The 19,347-nt window shown below is 45.2% G+C and overlaps 1 protein-coding gene across 4 annotated transcripts in view; it reads left to right on the forward strand.

Moving 5' to 3' along the window:
* The window catches only part of AFG2A (AAA ATPase AFG2A), a 233,662-nt gene that overhangs the window by 53,416 nt on the left and 160,899 nt on the right, over positions 1–19,347 (forward strand). For 2 of the 4 annotated variants that reach the window (XM_021008252.2, XM_021008250.2), the window contains exon 14: positions 11,663–11,789. The exons of 1 other annotated variant lie outside the window; for it this stretch is intronic. In XM_021008252.2, the coding sequence (XP_020863911.1) occupies positions 11,663–11,789 (127 nt within the window). Of the gene's footprint in view, positions 1–11,662; positions 11,790–17,431; positions 17,732–19,347 lie in introns of those variants that run through there. One more of the 4 variants, XM_078148715.1, reaches the window with a different exon arrangement.

Consider the following 19,347-nt stretch of genomic DNA (forward strand, 5'->3'; position numbering starts at 1 on the left):
TGAGTTTTCAGTTTATTAATGTATCTGCTGCTCTAATCTGCTACTAATATAAAATGTTGGCTGCTATAATTTATAAAATGAGTGTAATCTGGTTGTGACTTTATTTTTCTGGAAGCCTTCATTAGAGTTCTTTGCACAAATGAAATCAGAATTTTGGAAGTGGGGAAAATAATTAGATCTTTTAAATTAGCATTCTTGGGATCATAGATTGAGAGCTGTAAAAGACTTGAAAGGTCTGCTATGTGACGCCGTGGTGCACAGAGCACTTAGCATGACTCATCCTTCTGAGTTCAAATCCGTCCTCAGACACTTACTAGCTGTGTGACCCTGGGCAAGTCACTTAACCCTGTTTGCCTTGGCTTCCTCAACTGTAGAAATGAGCTGGAGTAGAAAATAGCAAACCACTCCAGTATCTTTGCCAAGAAAACCCCAAATGGGATCATAAAGAGTTGGACATGACTGAAAAATGACTTAACAGCAACACTTATAGGTCTACAGGTGGAAGGGTCCTTGCTACTTGGATGACCTTGGGGAGGTCAGTTCACAGCTGTGGTCTCAGTTTCTTCATCTCTAAAGTGAGAGATACTTTGACCCTCTGCACCAGAAGCATGAGAGAAGGAACATGTATAAATGCATTTCAGCCCCGTGCAGATCGGCTTGACCAAGTTAAGCAGCTTCGATAAGATCTCGGATAATTTGTAATATTAGCAGCAGTCTCTTGGTACAGCTGTTCTCTGAGGACACTCTGGAATTACTCCCCCTTGATGGCTGTAGGGGAAAATAAGCTCAGTGGAGCCCAGCCAGGTTCCTTTCAGAATGGGTCTGGCCAGGAATCTCTGACAAGCTCTGTGTTTTAAAGTAACCATAACCATAACCACAACAGTAATGGTATAGGAAATGGGGTAAGAAATTGCTTTTGAACGGTGCTGTTTGCGCACATTCACCTACCCTTCTGTACTGCCCCCATCATTTAAAAACATGTTTTATTCATGTGTTTTGTGTTTGTATCACGTTGCTAAATGAAAGGGGGAAAAAACTCTACCCTGATTGAACTCTGCCTTGTGAAAAAGAAAGTCATTTAATCAAAACCATTTGATACAGTCACTTCATTTGACAGTATCAGACAACATTCTACCCCATCTCCCAGCATAAGGACTGAAAAATATTCCAGTATCTTTGATTTTTTAGCTAAGAATTTTCCTCCTAGTCATAGTTGTGAAAAGTGTCACCATCCATTTCCCTCTTATTCCCTTGTATTCTGCTATTTTTTTTAATGATAGCACCATTTATATTCATGTGATGGATCAGTTTTGACCTTATTGTGGCATGTAAACTGTTAAGCCTTTAGCTAGTGTAGCTGATGGAGTTGTATGATAGCATGTGCAGTCAGGAAGAGCTGAACTTGGATCTTACTTTAGATTGTGTGTCCCCAGGCAAGTTATTTAATTCTTCTTGTCCCATTTTCTCATCTGTAAAAGTAAGACCAACTAGAACACTGCTTCGAAGGGTTGAAATAAATGTGAGGATCAGGTATATTCCCTTTTCTTCTACTGTAAAAACAAAAGAAAACTATTCCTGGCCGTCTCTTTATCTTATTTAATTTTCTCTGATTTTTTAAAACATTCATGTTCTAAAGAGACACTTTTTTCTTCTCTCTCAGAAAGGAAGCCCTTCCAGTTGTTCAAATATGCAGGTGTGTTCAAAGGGGCATTCTGTATTTACTTTTCTTGGTTTCTCTTGACTTTTGTGTTTTGATTTCAGAGTTTCTACTGAATTCTCCTCTTTTCATAGGGAATGTTTCAAGTCCCTCTTTTGTAATAAAAATCCTTTTCCCCCACCCCTTGCTAGATCATCCTCAGTTTTGCAGGGCACGTTATTCTCGATTGTACGTCTTTATCATTTGCCTGTTGCAATTATGGTCCGAGATTTTTTCTTTTAAGTAGTAGCCGATGAGTCTGGAGTGATCCCAGCTGGTTCCTTAGTACTTGAACTCTTTTTGGCTCCTTGTTCTTTTTTTCCCTTTCACCTTTTACCTCTGGCTTTTGGCTATGACATGTGGAGTTTTCATTTTGGGGTCTCTTTGAGGACGTCGTAGTGGATCCTGTTTTCACTTTGTCCTTTGCTTTAATAGATCTGGGCAATTTTCGTTTATGATTCCTTGAAATCCCGGCTTTTTGTTTGGTCATGGATTTCAAGAAATCTTGCCTTTGAATTCCTTTTCCTTAACCTGTTTACCGGTCAGTTTTTTTTTTTTAATAATAAATAGATTTTCTTCAGTTTTTTCAATCTTTTGAATTTCTTCTAGCATTTTTTCTTGTCTCATGGAGTTGTTGAATTCTATTTGCTCCATTCTCATTTCAATCAATCAATCAAAAATAAACATTCATTAAATGCATACTACATGTCAGGCCCTGTGCAGATTTATAGAGAATTTCCATTCCAGTATTTCCCTTTTTTTGTTTTTTGGATAAGATTTTCTGCGTTCTTTCCAGTTCTTTAATCTGGAGCCCTTATTTCACTTTGGCTTCTTTTTAAAAAATTTCTTCCTTTATATCCTCCAGGAAATCTTACAGTCCTTGTGGCCAAGCCACCCACCTCCCACACCTTCCCTAAAGCTCTTTTTGCTGCTGTGAAACTTTTTTCTTCTCTATTGATCTCTTGGCCCACTCTTGACACTTCATACTCGGCGTCTTCTTTTGCTAACTCATTGTAGCCTCAACCCTTGTCAGGCTTCATTCCCTCCCACACTCTTGAATGGTATGTCAGGTTCCATTTGGTCTTGACCTCTGTTTCCTGTGCTCTTGCTGCCATCTTCTCCCTCTGCTCGTGTGCCTGAATCCATCGTGCTGAGGTTCCAATCCCCCATGTTTTTCTGGTTTAGATAGGGGCTTCCTGGAACATCTCAAGTCAGATTGCTGACATCCCGAGGCACCTTTAGTAACTCACAGCCTGCTTCTGATGTCCAAGTTCTTCTGTTTCTGACCTTTCCGTCTCCCATCACAACTCCCCATTTCAAGCTCCCTCCTCCCATGTCCCATTAGATAACTCCAGGCTTCTTGCCCCTTGAACGTTTCTGGTCTGAGCTCCATGGACTTCTAGCCCCCCTGCCATGTCCTTGTCATAGGGCTATGAGTTTCCCAGCCCCCTAGAACTTCCCTGCCCATGCACTCCAAAGCTCCGGTCTTCCTCCTTGTCCATGCTCTATGAGCATGCAGGCTTCAGGGACCTTTGGACAGTCTCTAAACAGTGTTTTCATGCGTCCATCCTGCTTTTCCTGGTGGGACCCCTATCCCATTAACTGGAGGGTTCTGGCTATCTTTTTGTGTTGTATTGACCTTTGTGAAGGCACTAATACTGTAGTTTCTCTTTGGATTTCTTGGTCATTATGTGGGCTGGTACCTCTTCTGCTTTTTCAGTTGATGTTGAGGGATATATGGGAGGGTGGGCCTCATCTGCAACCTTTCAGCCATACAGGCTACAAGTCTGTATTTCATTTAGAGCAGGGGTTCTTACCTTGGGGCCTATGAACTTATTGTATGTCTGTTTCATAGTTTGACAGCTATTTCAGTATAATTTGTTTGCTTTGGAATCCTGTGTTTTATTTTATGTATTATAAACATTCTGAGAAGAGTCCCATCAGCTTTTTCAGGTAGCCCATGGCACAAAAAAGATATAGAACCCTTGGGCAGGGGGCAAGCCTTGGAATCAGTGTGGTGCTTAATAAGCGGGCCAAGAGCACAGTCACACCTGCCCTTGAGGAAATCTTTGGCAGCTAAGTGGAGGATGGGTTGGAGCAGGGAAGAGACGTGAGATAGGAAGACCAGCTGGAAGGCTCTTAGGAGTTCAGACGAGGATGAGGAGGCTCTGAAACTGGGTGGAGGTGGCCGTGGGAGTGGAAAAGAGGATTCCGTTCCTTGTGCTTCATTTTAGGCTTTCATCTACTTTCTTTCTTACTGTACCAACAAAAAAATTGCAAAATGAGGACTTTGAATTTCTTGTTGCTTTCTGCTGACTCACATACTCTGATAGAGGGACTTGCAATTTACAGCCGCAGCAGGAGCAGCAAAGAGATGATAGTGATGATGATAATAATGATAATAATAATAATGACCATAATAATAATAATAATAGCATTTTTAAAGATCTTTAAGGTTTACAAAACCCTTCATGTACGTTATCTTAGTTGAGTCAATTAGGTGGCACATTGGATCTGGAGTCACCAAGACCTGAGTTCAAGTAGCTATTTGACCTTGAGCAAGACACTTAACTGTTTGCCTCAATTTCCTCATCTGTAAAATCATCATCATAACAGCCCTTATCTCCCAGGGTTGTTTTGAGGATCAAAGGAAATAGCACATATAAAATGCTAGCTATGATGATGATGATGATGAATAATCATGATAATATAATTAATAATTATCCTGTTATTGGCATGGTTGTTAATTAACAATATGATTAATGATTATATAATATAATAACTGATGTAATGATAAATATATCATATACAAACATATGTAAATATAATACATGGAACATGATAGAATGTAAACATAAAATTGTATGATAATTAATTATTGTCATTCTGCAGTTATTATTATATCAGCTGTGTGTGGTAGGTGCTATTATCATCCTCATTTTAAGTTGACGAAAGTGAGCCTGGGAGAGGTTAGTCAGTCACTGGGATCGTGTGGCCGGTGGTTCTCTGAGGTGAGGTGCGATCCTAAGCTTCCAACGCACACGTCCAGAGCTTCGTCTGCTCTGCCACCTGCACGCTCCTGGGAATGTCATCCCTGCGATGTAGAATGAGGTCATCTCAGAGCTGACAGATCCTTTCTAGGTCATCTGCTCCCATTCCTACAGTTTACAGAGAACGCAGTAGCCAAGGCCCAGAGGAGGGGAGGGACTTGGCCACAGTCACTGAGCATGCAGATGCTAAGGGGAGACTCAAACCTGAGTATCTTGACCCTGAACCAGCACCCTTCCCAGCATGCCATGCCAAGGGCAGGGCCTGCTGTTTCTTTACCTTTGACACTCCGGTGCAGATTTTAGTACTCATCACAGAATAGGCACCAAATAAAAGTTTATTGAATTGCTTTGTTTTCTCCTGGTTTTCTTTTTTCTCTTTTATTATTGTTGTTTTTTCCCTCAAAAACTCTTCTGCCCAGGTTATCTGCTGACCTTTTTATTTCTTTATAGCAGGGGCTTTTAATATGGGGTGTGGATATCCCTAGGGGGAATGAGAAGCTTGTCTAGGGAGTCAGGGACATTAAGTAGCTGTATTATCCTATTTAAATTGACCTATTTTATTTTTTCTCTGCTTGTGTATGATAAAATCTAGAATAAATTTCCTTTCATACTGAATAGGGAGTACAGGAAGGCTTGCTGAAAGCCAAGAGGGTGTGGGTCTGAAAAAGGGCGAGATTCTTTGGTTTTCAGACTGGGCATTTTTCCTCCTCGTTAGACAGAATGTGCTGTCAAGGTAGAATGAATTTTGTCCATAACTCTCCCCATTCAAGAGAGACAGACTTTTCCCACATTCATTTAGCAACTATTGAAGACTATATTCTAGGTGCTGGATGTAATCCTGTTTCTGACACACGGTCCGTTGAGCTGCAGAGATGAGTCCACAAATCAAGTCAAAAAGCATTTATTCCTAGTCACCTACAATGTGCCGGTCAGTCTAGTAAGCTCTTGGGATAGAAAAAGAGATGTGAAAACAAGCTTAGTGTCTATTGAGGGAGTGACACAGTGCAAAGGACCACATACCAGCAAGATGTGGATGGGATAGATTGAGATCATCTTAAGGCAAATCAAAGAAGACGGGGAGAGACTTCTTGTGGAAGACATTGGCCGATACTTGAAGGGAGCCACGAGGCGGAGATGAGGAGGGAGAGAGGCCTAGACACGGGGGACAGGCAGGAAGAACGCATGGGAGCAGGAGATAGGACAATGAGGGAAGCCATTGTCTCTAGGTGAAAGAGGACATGGAGAGGAGTAAAGTATAAGGGGAAAAGTAAGGGACAGGCCTCTGCTGGGAGATGTGAGGTGGTAATAATGGGTGACAGAGCCACCCTTTGCCTCTGTTTTCTCACAGTCTTTGGACTGGAAAGGACGGAGCCAGAAGTCCACTAGGGATCTCTTAAGAGAAATGACTTGCCCATAGTCACAAAGGCAGAAAGGTAGAGTTGGAGGCAAAAGTGAACAGTCCGAAAGACTGTTGTCATGCTAGCTTCTCACCTCCAGGTGGGGCCCAAGGTAAGGATATGAAGAGAATGGATCAACCTCTCAGTAGTGTCATGGGTTTCCCTTTTGTTCTCTCTGGTTTGGTACATATAGAGGACGGTGATTAGAAAGGTCCGACTTCGCGGAGATGGGCCCAGGGACGCCGCCCCATGGGTCTTTCCCTCATCCCCTGTCTGACTTAACCTCCTCTCTAAGCATCTTCCCACACTCTGCCTGCCTGGTGTCCTGAGAGATGCATGCCTCTAGGTGCTCCAATCTGAGAAGGTGACTTCTTTTTACTTGACTTCCTTTGGAAACGAATCCAAATGAATGAGTCTTGGATTCCGTGAACCGTCTCTGGCCGTAAATAACTCTCCATTAGAGAAGCAAGTTTCGTTGCTTTGTAGTAAACCTTTCCATCCCCTCATTTGTCCCAGTTCTACAGCTGTGGAAGAAATTCTGCTCCTACTACCCATTCCTCATTCTAGAGCCTGGCGTGGTCCAAAATGGAAGGAGGGAAATGAATGAAATCCATTCACTGTTAGACTCGAAAGCTCTTTCTACTCTAGAACCTAATTTTAATTTTTTTTAGAAACCTAGGAGTATGGCTGGTAGGAATAAATGAGGCAGGTAGTAGGTCAGACTTGGCTTCTACCAGAAGGAAATGGATGTATAGAAAGTGTATTAAAAAAAGCATAGGGATGCCTGAATTTTCTAGTGTGTTGGCTAAGCTGGGCTGCTCTTTTTGTAGGTAGTGAGGTGCCAGGACAGCTGCTGTATAACTCTGGGCACTCCAGCTGTTTGAAATGTGACTATAAAAAGATGGTATATAGGAGATCACCATCAGATCTGATGATATTTCTCAACCATAGATAAACAGTCATGATTTTGTGGGACTTAATCCTGAGGTTTGGGGTGGTTTATCTTAGGATTTGTTGGTTTTCAGTTGTGTCCGACTCTTTGACCTCCATTTGTGTGTTGTTTTTTGTTTGTTTTTTGGCAAAGAGACTGGAGTGGTTTGTCATTTCCTTCTCCAGTTCATTTTACAGATGAAGAAACTGAGGCAAATGGGATAAAGTGACTTGCCCAGGGTCACACAACTAGTTAAGTGTCTGAGACTGGGTTTGAACTCACAAAGATGAGCCTTCTTGATTCCAGGCCTGGTGCTCTATCTACTGCACCATCTGGCTGTCCATCTTAGGCTTTAGTCTTTATTTAAAAGAAGGTTTTATTAATTCTTTTTGTCTTTGACAGTATTGATTACCTAACCTGTCTTTCCCTTCCCATTGATACTGCCCTTGTAACAGAGAAAAACAGTTGAGCAAAAGTTCCCCCAAAAGACAGTGTATGCAGTATTTGACACCTGTGGTCCCTCACTGCTCTACAAAGAAGGGGCAGATTTGCTTCATCATCTGTTCTTCAGGAGATGTGTAATTGCAAGGGCCCTGTAGTCTTGTTTTCATTTATTTAATAATTGTTTATCTTCTCCTCCTGCTCATTCTGTGCCAGGTGATACAAATCTTCCCATGTTTCCCTGAATTCTTCATCTTGGTCATTCTGTATTGTGTAATAGCATTCCTGTGTCATAATTTGTTTAGCCACTCCGTGATCAATGGGCACCCTCTGTGTTCCTGGCGAGTTGTGAGTTTATTCTTGTGTAACCTTAAAGGTCTGGTCTTTAGAGGCAGCTCATAACCCATTGGACAAATTGTTGAGCCTGGAGTTGGGAAGACCTGAGTTCAAATCCAGTCTCAGTTTCTTCCTAGTTGTATGACTCTGGGCAAGTCATTTAACCTCTGTCTGTCTCCATTTCCTCAGCTGTCAAATGGGAACAGTAACAGCACCTGCCTCCCAGGGTTGCTGTTAAGATCCAGTGAGTTGCTATTTATAAAGTACTTATCTGCCTGGCACACAGTAGGTGTTTAAGTCTTTAACATCCTGTTATAGTGACAGCCTTTAAAAAACCAAACCTTCCCACAAATAAAACCCATAAATAAGTTGATGTTGCAAACGTTGGGGTGTTCCTCCTCCACAGCAAGAAAACCTTGGTTTAAGGTTGAGCCAAAGGTTAAAAGACTGCAATGTGAAATGATAGGACTTTTATCATTCACGTGGCCTGGAGCCAGGGGGAAATGATAAAACAGAGTTTCTCTGCTCATTTCCTTGCATATCCCTGGAATGAGAATTCCCGTCTGTCTAATAAGGGTCCCGGCACACATAAAGCAGCTCCAGGAAGTGACCCCGTCCGCTGTGGGTCTGCCAAAGACATTTGGGTCTGGAGAAAAGAAAGGTGTGCTGTGGAGAAATAATCCATCACTTTTAGTCATTCTGTGCTCTACGTTTTCCACTACCAGCAATGTATCCGAAGGCCAAAAGATGTTTTGACTTTGGAAAAACTAATAAGGTTAAAAGGCAATGAAAATCATAGCATTTTAGTTACAGAGGTTCCTTAGATCCCACCAAGGTCATTCTCCTTGTTTTACAGAAGATATGATGGCTAAGCGATCAATCCAAAGTAAGTCCAGTCAGCAAGCGTTTATGAAACACCTACTGCGTGTTGAGCACTGTGCTAAACTGTGGAGTTACAATGAAAGCAAAAAGTAGTGCCTGTTCCTAAAGAGCTCATGGTCTAATGAGGAAGACAGCATGCAGACCACTGGGTGCAAATGAGGCATGCACCGGGTCAGCTGGAGGTAACTGAGAGAGGGCAGGGTCCAGCAGTAAGAGTGATGGGTAGAGACTTCTCATAGAAGGTGGGATTTGGGCTGGGACTTGAAGGAAGGCAGGGAAGCTGTTGTAAGAGGCAAGGTGTCAGAGCGTGGGAAAGGCAGGAGGAGGCTGGGTTGTAAAGGAGTTTGAGGTTCCAATGGAGGATTTTGTTTTTGATCCCGGAGGCGATAGGGAGCCATTGGAGTTTACTGAATGGGGGTGAGGGAAGAGACAGGAAGTCTAGACTAATAGCATTACTTACATTTCTGTACTGATTTAAGCCTTACAGAATGCTGTAATCCCAGCAGCTCTGTGTGGTGGAGTGTCCCCATTTTATGGAAGAGGAGGAAGGACCGACAATGGGTTGTAGTCTTAAGGACTAGTGTAACTAAGTATTGAGAAGCAAGTATGGTAGAATGGACAACAGACTTGGGTGTGTGACCTTGGACTTGACCTCTTCATCAAGACTTGGCCTCTGAGATGGCTTCTTAGCTGAGAACATTACCTCTTGCCAGATTCCCTCTTCTCCCCTTCTCTTAATATCTATTCCCGCCTTCTTCTCCTTCGCTCCAGTGTCTGATGAAGAAGCGGCCCTCCTCTTTGCCAAAGTAAATCTCTCTACGTGCCCCCTTGATTCCATCCCCTTCTTCTCTGGCGAATTGCCCCCACCATCATCACTTGTCTCTGTCTCCTCTTCAGGCTTTCCCTATCCCTTTGGCCCACAAACGTGCCCAAAACTCCATCCCTAAAAACCTCTTTCTAGGTCCTACCGTCTCCACTAGCTCTCATCATGTATTTCTTCATCAAAAGCCTTGAAAATACCATCTAAATTTGGTGCCCCCTCCCACTCTTTTCTGAACTCTCTGTGATTGGGCCTCTGGCCTCATCAGTCAGTTGAAACTACTGTCTTCAAAGTCACCAAAGATCTTGTAATTACCAAATCGGATGGCTGTTTCTGAGTTCCCATTCTTATTGACCTTCTACAATATTTGACATTGCTGACACCCACTTTGCTTAGACACTGCCAGATTATTTCTCCATTTCTTTTTCTGGATCTTCCTCCAGGTCATGCTCAACAACTCGGTGTCCCCTAGGGCTCTGTCCTGGGTCCTCTTCTCTTCTCCTATGCTTTCTCACTTGGTGATCTTAGCAGCTCCCATGGCTCCAATTATTTTTATGAAGATAATTGCCAGATCTATATATCCAACCATAGTCTCTCCTAAGCTCCAGGCCTGTATCACCAACTGCCTATTAGACATCTTGAACTAGATGTCTTATAAGCATCTCAAATTCAACATGCCCCAAACACAAGTCATTATCTTTCACCTCAAACCCTCTACCCTTCCTTGACTTTCCTGTTACCATTGAAGGGACCACCATCCTTCCAGTACCTAACTTCTGGTACTGGAAGTTAATGGAAGCTAATGATTTCATGAGAAATCAAGGAATTGTAAAACAAAACCGAAAGAATGAAAAAATAGAAGACAGTGTGAAATATCTCACTGGAAAAACAACTGACCTGGAAAATAGATCTAGGAGAGAGAATTTAAAAATTGTTGGACTACCTGAAAGCCGTGATCCAAAAAAAAGAGCCTAGACATCATCTTTTCTTCATTCTCACCCCACCTACTCAATCAGTTGCCATATGTTGTTTTTGCCTCCACAGCCATCTCTCACAGACTCCTGTTTCTCTCCATGCATTCTCCATGCACCTCCCTAGTAGAGACCCTCATTATTTCTTGTCTGAACTATTAGAATAACTTCTTAATTGGTTTCACTGACTCCAGTCTCTCCCCACTCCAATCCATCTCTTTGGCATATAGGCCAGGGAGTGGTATCTCTAGGTCGTAGGATATATAGTTCAGGGACATTGGGGACGTGATTCCAAATTGCTTTCCAGAATTGCTAGACCAGCTCACATCTCTACCAACAGTGTATTAGTGTGCCGGTTTTTCCTGTATTCCCTTCAGTAATGATGGTGTTAGCTAGCACTTGTGTGGTGTTTGAAAGTCTACAATGCAACATATACATATATATCTATATATACACACACACACACATACAGACATATGTATATATATAAATACATACAATATATACACGTACAAATCTCATTTGATGCTCACAACAAACCAGAGAGAATGCTGCCTTTTTCCATCTCTGATTGGAATCCTGGGTTTCCTTCAAGACTCAAACCGGGTCCCCTTCCTAAGGAGGCCTTTCTGTGTCCCTCCTGCCTACCAGCTTTTCCTCCACATAGGGCCTTCCCCTACGCATCCCCTCGTATATGCTGCATATATATCTTATGTATTATGCATATGTGGGTAGGTCCCCATTAAATGTAAGCTTCTTGAGGGCAGAGAAGGTTTGACTTTTGTCTTTAGGTCTCTGGGGCTTGGCATATCCTCTCACATAGTAAACAGTTAATATAAGTGACTGCTGATGGAGTGATTCTTCGTTGGGTATTTTTTCGGCTCTCACGCATGACTCCCGAGAGAGTTGGGGAAATGAGATTTTAAATCCCATTTCCTGCTTTGGCAGAGACTTTATACGTTTCCATATTCTTCCTTCCTGGCCAGTAATGGATTATGACTGGGGGAAAATGTCCAGCAAGATTATTACAATTAACATTTTACTTACTTGTTTCAGAAAGGATGAAAATCTTTCCCCCTACTTTTGGATGTAGATGTGTTATTTGCGTAGGCACTGACTTTTTATTTTTTAAACTTAGCTCTTCAGGTGCCGGAAATGTAGCAGACCGTGTTCTGGCCCAGCTCTTAACAGAAATGGATGGGATTGAACAGCTCAAAGATGTGATTATTTTAGCAGCTACCAATCGCCCAGATAAGATTGACAAGGTAGGAAAGACTGGGCTGGGGCATCTGCCCAGGGCTCCAGGAATTGGGGTCGGTCTTTTTCACCCAAATGATTTCTCATTTGCTTTTTCATTTAAAGACTGAAGATGAGAGAGGGGGAAAATCTGCTTGTTTTGGTCAGACAGTGTATGTGATTTAATATTGATGAAAGGGTTTGCCAGCAACTATGAGTTTCTCTAAATCTTTTTTATTTCAAGTTAACTCTTCATTTGTTGCTGCCAGTTTCTTTTTTTTCCTTTTGTTTTCCTGCAACCTGTTGTAATGCAATGACCCATCTGTTCCCTGGATTTTGTGCTTCACCTGATTTATTTATTTTGACAGAAAGGGAGAATTGTATAGTAACCAGAATGCTGAGCTTGGAGTCAGCAAGACCTGCGTTCCAATACCACTTTGGACAGTAAGCTAGGTGGTACAGTGGTTTGAGCCCCGGGCCTGGAGTCAGGCAGACCAGAGTTCAATCCAGGCCTCAGACTCTTACCAACTGGATGACTCTGAACAAATCGCTAAACCTCTGTCTGTCTCAGTTTCTTCATCTGTTAAATGGGGATAATAATAGCCCATATCCCTCTGGGTTGTTGTAAAGCTCAAATGAGACAATATTTATACTTTGCAAACCTTAAAGCACTATATCAGTGCTAGCTGTCATTAGTATTAATGCTATTATTATCACTATACGTATTAGCTAGCTCTGTGACCCTGGGCAAGTCATTTCCCTTTTATACACCTAACGTAGCGCCCTACGATTTAGCTACTGAATCATAGACAGGTTGCAATCTGTGTCAGCAGAAGCTTCTCCACATAGATACGCCCGCCTCTCCAACATGTCCTTGTTGAGTATCTCATCTTTTCTATTCAAGTAATTGTCTAGTAGAACATTAGCTTTTGGCCTTCCAAAGATATTGATGGTGATGATGATGATGATGAAGATGATGAAGATGATAATGATGATGGTGAAGCTGGCATTTAAAATTTGCAACATTTTCCATGTTATCCCATTTAGTCTTTGCATTAGCCCTGTGGGGTGGGTGCTGTGAGGAAGGTGAGGGGTTAAGTGGTTTGCCCTGAGTCACACAGCTAGCCAGTGCCTATAGGCGAATTCAGACTCAGGTCTTCCCGTCCCCAAGGCCGGTGTTCTATTCACTGCAGCACCTGGTTACCCTCTTTCTGTTAACTGCTCCCAAGAAAGGAGATTCTGAGGTCAGGCGGCACCTTACCTCATTCTGTCTTGCTTCCTGCCCCAGGCTTCCCTTTCCATTAGGGTGCTGGAGAAGGGTTGCTGAAGGTCCAGACTTACCGTCCGTAGGTTTTACTATTATTGCTTTTCCCTCATTCCTTCTGTGTTTGGCTTCCCAGGCTGAGGCTCATGGGATCACTCCCCTCACAGCGTTGCTTCTTTAGGGCATTCGCTGACTTGTATCGGATTTCACTTTATAAAGCTTTTGGCCTTGCTGTTTTTTGTCCTTTTTTTTTAAAGGAGAGCGTGAGATTTCGGGTTAGAGGTGCTCAGAACTTAGCACAGTGCCTTGTATACAGTGAGCACTTAATAAATGCTCATTGACTGGCTACTTTCAGTGTCAGCTGACTCTTTAGGCATCACTAGAGAGTCTTCGGGTGAATGGGGGGGTAAAGCGCGTCCCTGCTTGGCCTGACACAAACCCGTCATCACATTTGAGTGAGGGTGTCACGTGAGAATGGGAAGACTGGAGAGCTACCTGATGTTGGAGAAACTGGGGGTGTTTCCCCTAGAGAGGCAAAGACTTGGGAAGGCCTGGTAGCCACCCTACATGATGATTTCTGAGGCGTGTCCACCCAGACCCCACTGTCAGTGAAGTCATGTTTGTCTCTGTGCCCCTAGTTAAGGTGCAGCCACGTGGCCTAGTGGATGGAGCTCTGGACTTGGGAGTCGGCAGTCCTGGGTGGGAATGCTCTGATATTTACTTGGAACTGCCCCAAGGTGGAATATGTTGCGAGAGGCGAAGTCCAGTCTCCTTTCGTCAGAGTTCTTCAAGGGCAGACTGGAAGGTGCGGGCTGAGTTTGCTGTGGAGAGGTCTTGTTTACAGAGGCTGGGCTGCCCCACCCTGGGCTGTGGGGATTGGTATCTTCTGGCGTGGAGAGGTCTCCAGCCATTTCTCTTGCTCCAGCTCGCTGTCCGTTGCATCGGAGCTCATGCTAAGCCTGCCCTGCTTGGATTCCCCAGAACTAGTCTCATGGATTTGTGGTTGAGTCCTTGAGGTGGAGGCAGGGAGAACTGGTTCAGATCAGTTTCCTCATCCTTAAAATGGGTATAAAGTGCCTGTCTCATAAGGGTGTGACAAGGCTCAAATAAGGTAAGGTTTATAAAGGGATGGGGATAGCGACTAGAGCTGTGGTTTCGTTGGGGTCTCATAGAACTCCACCAGTGGAGGGTGACACCTTTTCTGCAACTTCTGGTCTTGGAGAATTGCCCTAAACACTTAGAGATTACGTTATTCATCCAAGATCCTGTAACCAGTGGATGTCAGAGTCACAGAGGGTCTCAGTGTCCTCATCTGTAAAATGGGGGAATTGGGCTCGTTGCTTTGTCAGCCCTCTCTAACTCTAGAGACACAGCCTGACGGTCTCTCTCACATGTGGCTTGTGGCCCCCTCCTCCATTTGATCCCGTCTGGAGATCGTTCTAGTTCTGGACCAGGCCTGAAGACGCCAGCAGTCCTTCAGCCAGCCCCGAGGCCTCTCCAGAGCAGGTCTAGAACCGTCCTAGATCTTTGACTCTTTTCTAAGAGCAATGGGAAGAGCGGGGTGAATGCCTCTGCCGTTGGGTGTCCGGGCCTCCCCGGAGCAGGTCTAGAACCGTCCTAGATCTTTGACTCTTTTCTAGGAGCAGTGGGAAGAGCGGGGTGAATGCCTCTGCCGTTGGGTGTCCGGGCCTCCCCGGAGCAGGTCTAGAACCGCCCTGGGTCTTTGACTCTTTTCTAGGAGCAGTGGGACAAGCGGGGTGAATGCCTCTGCCGTTGGGTGTCCGGGCCTCCCCGGAGCAGGTCTAGAACCGCCCTGGATCTTTGACTCTTTTCTAGAGCAATGGGACGAGCGGGGTGAATGTCTCTGCTGTTGGGTGTCCGGTTTCTGCCTCGTAGGTCAAGAGCGGAACATAACGCAGACCTTCTCTTGATAGTGAATGACACGTACCCATTTAAAATGAGGCCAAAAAAGGCTCTAAGGAAGCCTTCTAACCAGATCACCAATTAAAGGCACCTCTCTACTCACCACTGGATAGCAAAGCCAGATATTGTGTCACGATCAAAGGTGCCAGGCTGTGTGTCTGCCGCTACCTGGCCACAGGAGAGCCTTCCTTTGAGACCACGGCGGGCCGTTCCCACTTCCTGCCGCATCCAGCCTTCTGTGGTGTGCGCCATACTTAATGGTGGCTGCCCTCCACCTCACTGATTGCTGCCTCCTCAGTGAAGCAAGCGTCCCTGGCCTCTTGAGATTATTCTGTAGGTTTATTTGTCTTCGTATATGCTCCATCTCACTGGTAGAATGTAAGCCCTGTAAGGGCGGGCCCTGGTTTTCTTTTCCTCTCCATATCACCAGTCACCAGCGTGGCGCCTTTGACGCGTAGAGGCTTATGGGATGGGTGCTTGCAGAACTCCTGTGAGTTCATTCACAATTCGCAGATCATTCTGACTTTGTTTGGAGCTGCTCCTGCCTTCAGCTCCAGAGAGGCAGACGAGATCTGAGTGGGGGAGCATCTGCCTCTGGTTTTGGTCAGGATATGATTTGCCCAGAATCCAGGCCTCCTCTTTTGTCTTAACTCAGGTTAGCAATCATATACAGGGTCTTGGAGATTTATTTCCTTTCCAGGGGGTTTTGTTGTTTGCTTTTTTTTTTTCTCCATGTCAAAATGTCATGGGGACTTTTGTTACTTACCCGTAGTTACATGAAAACATCAATGCATGTAGACCAATGGATACCTGCTTGTGAAAACAAACCCCTTCAGAGACAATCCATTGAACTTCCTGTTTCCAAACCAGTTTTTACCATCTGGTTTGGCTGAGGAAATTTCGGTGGGGGGCAGGGGGAGAGAAGATTTCTATGTGGAAATGGAGACCAGCAGGGAACAGTGGAAAGGGATAGGTGCCGGCTTTTAGAGTCAGAGGACCCTGTCTTTGGACCCTGCCTCTCTCACTGTGTGACCTTTGGCCTCTGTTTCCTTCTCTGTTCAAATGAGGGGGTTGGAGAATATGACCCCTGAGTTTGCTTTCCAGCTCTGGGTATATGTAATCTCATGATCCCTTGACTTTGATATCCTGCGAGAAATCTGTCTTGGGCTCTGGTGCAGTCTGGAAGGTTAACTAAGAGGGTTTTCTTCTCCATTCCTTCCTACTCCCCTCCCCATGTCACCTCCTGCCCACACATACTCCCCCCACCCCTGGAAACCTTGAGCCTGGAAGCATGTGCCCAGCAAATATCCGGGGAATGAAGTGGCCATGGGCTGGCCCAGTCTCATCTCCCAGCTGCATTTCCATTTGGCTTGGCCCGAGGGGCCCGGTGGACCTTGGTGACTGTTCCAAGCCCAGGACTTGATACAGGGAGCTAAAGATTGAGGTTGTTTTACCTCATGCTGGTCTCATTTTGGAATGTCAAACACATTGACTCTGATGGGAAACACAAGACAGCTGGGGAGTGATGGCTTGGGGGGGTCGGGGGAGGCGGCCCGGGGCCTTGTCCTCCTCTTCCCCTTTGTCTCTCACATCCTGTCTGGAAGAAAAGTTGCATCCTCAAATGTCCTATTTGCATAAGAATGACAGGATGTATCAGACAAATGAAGATTAATGCGATTGTGTGATGTCAGACCGACCCATTGTCTGAAGATTGATGACAGGCTGCCTTTTTTCGAATGGCAGACAGCTGGGTTTGGAGTTTATTGGGTCTTTGTTAAGAGTAGGTGCCTATTATAGCCGTGTGTAGAGACGTGGCCACGTGGAGCCCCTCCGTGGAGGGGCTGTGGGTTTGTGTCAGTATGGTGAGGACAGGAGGCCTTGGGCCTTCTCTCCCCCTGCCCAGGTGTTTTGTCCGTGAATAATACAAGCCCCACCTCTACCATCCACACACACACACACACACACACACACACACACACACACACACACACACACACACACACGGTTTTCTTCTTTGAGATGTGGTTTTAATTTTGATGTAGACACCGTCAACTTGACAGCTTTAAAATCGTTCCACCGTAAAATGCTAACACCATCCTTAGGCTTTACCTTTGTGTAGTCAGCAATGAGGGAGTGGGGTGGAGCAGTGGTTAGAACCCTAACCGTGGCGTCAGGGATGCCTGAGGATGAAACCTGTCTTGGGTGCTGAACTAGCTTCTGACTGTGGGCAAATCGCAAAACCGCTCTTAGTTCAGCTGTAAGGTAAGGAGAATGATGGCTCCTCTCTCACAGGGATGCTGTGAGGATGTTTATTAGTGGCTATTGTTACGTATGTTGGCGAAAGGAATTAAACTTTACTCTTCTAGTTTGTGATGTGTTTTGGATAGAGTTGAGGCCTTGGAGAATTTTGTTTCATTCAGAATAATTAATTTGTTTATCAAAAAAAGAATGTTTTATTGATGCCTTTTCTCTTGTACGTCACAGACATATAGGAGCCGCCCCTTCACCGCCGCAACCACTGCCGTCCCACTTGAGAGAAAGGGGAAGAATTTAGCTAACCAGCTGACAGAGAGCAGTGTCTGTCAGTGTCTGCAGTGCTCTGTCCCTGTAGGCCCTGCAGCTTCAAGGAAAGAGCTGAGATGGATTTCCTCATCTTTTTTTCCAAGTGAAATTGGCCATTATCAATCAATAAATGTTAATTAAGTGTATACTATTCACCAGGCATTGTGCTAAGCACTGGGGACACAAAAAGAGGCAAAGGACAGTGCCTGCCTTCGAGGAGCTTACAGTGTAATGGGGAGATACCATGCAAACCAGCGTACGTACAGGCTGCATACATGATGAATAGGAAATGATGAACAGAGGGAAGGCCCTGGAGAGGAGAGGGTTTGGGAAGGCTTCCTGTAAAAGGTGGGGTTTTTGTTGGCATGTAAAGGAAGCTGGGGAGGCCAGTGGTCAGAGCAGAAGGGGGAGAGTGTCCTAGAGAACTGCCCAGAGCAGAGATGCAGGTAGAGCAGCCAGGACCAGGGTCACAAGCCAAGGAGTATGTGTGGGGCAGTGAGGTGTGAGACCGGAAAGGGAGGAGGGGGTGGTGATGAAGGGCTTTGAGTGCCAGCCAGAGCATTTCACATTGGATCTTGGAGGCCACAGGGAGCCTGGGATATTCCTGGGCACAGGGTGACGGGATCAGACCCGTGCTTCAGGAGAATCACTTTATTGACTGGAGTGGGGAGAGGCCTGAGGCAGGCCGACCCCCAGTAGCCATTGCCATAGTCCAGGTGGGAGGCGATGAGGGCCTGCACGGGGCTGGGGCAAGGGCAGGGGACAGGTTATGTTCCACTTTGTTCTAGTATTTTTCTTTGTTTTCATTACCTACATACATACATACACACACACACACACACACACACACACACACATAGATACACAAACGTACACATGCATATACATACATACATATACTCAAATACGTACATACACACACACACATATACTCACATATATACATGCACACATATAAATATATGTATACACACACACACACACACACACACACACACACATACACACACACGTGTCCTCAGCTGTAAATGGGGAAGCTGGAATTGCTGCCTTCCAACTCTAAATGAGCAGTCCCACGTTCCTCCGCAGGGGACAGGGGTGTCCGCAGGGCTGGTGCCCTGACCTGGTCGGTCTCATGAGACCGGTGCCCTTCCCATTACAATCTCCTCCGGTGTTTTAAGTACATTTGTTAATTGTAGAAGTTATCTGGAGGCGAGAGTATATTGCAGACTCTGCAGGACCCAGCAGCCTATAGCTATCCTCCCCAGACCGGCCTCCCTTCTTGCCTCCTGCCAAGTCCTCTGGAAGCAGCCGGGGCTGGAGGCCTTGTCTTGTTTCCCTGGGGCCCCACCAATCTTCCCTGCACCAGAGTGTATGGCACGTAAAGGAAGCTGGGGAGGCCAGTGGTCAGAGCAGAAGGGGGAGAGCGTCTGTGCCCGGTGTCTGAGCTTGTTCGGAAGCTCCCCTCCTGCCGTTGGACTGGGACCCTTTCAGGGGAGGGTCACCGTCAGTGATGGCCACATACAGTAGCATCAGATACCCGGGGCTTGAGGAACTCTGGGTGCTCCCTGTGAGTGATATGGGCAGGTGGGTGGCACAGTGGATCGAGCACTGGACCTCGAGTTGGGAGGACCCGAGTCCAAATGTGGCCTCAGACACTTCCTAGCTGTGTGACCCTGGGCAAGTCACTTCACCCTGTTTGCCTCAGTTTCCTCATCTGTAAAATAATCAAGAGAAGGAAATGGCAAACTCACTTCAGTATCTCTGCCAAGAAAACACCAAATGGGGTCACGAAGAGTCGGACACAACTACAGCGAATCATCCAGAGGCCTTAGGGA

This window comes from Phascolarctos cinereus, unplaced genomic scaffold, assembly GCF_003287225.1.
Source record: "Phascolarctos cinereus isolate Bilbo 61053 unplaced genomic scaffold, phaCin_HiC Scaffold_9;HRSCAF=440, whole genome shotgun sequence".
Lineage (NCBI taxonomy): Eukaryota > Metazoa > Chordata > Mammalia > Diprotodontia > Phascolarctidae > Phascolarctos > Phascolarctos cinereus.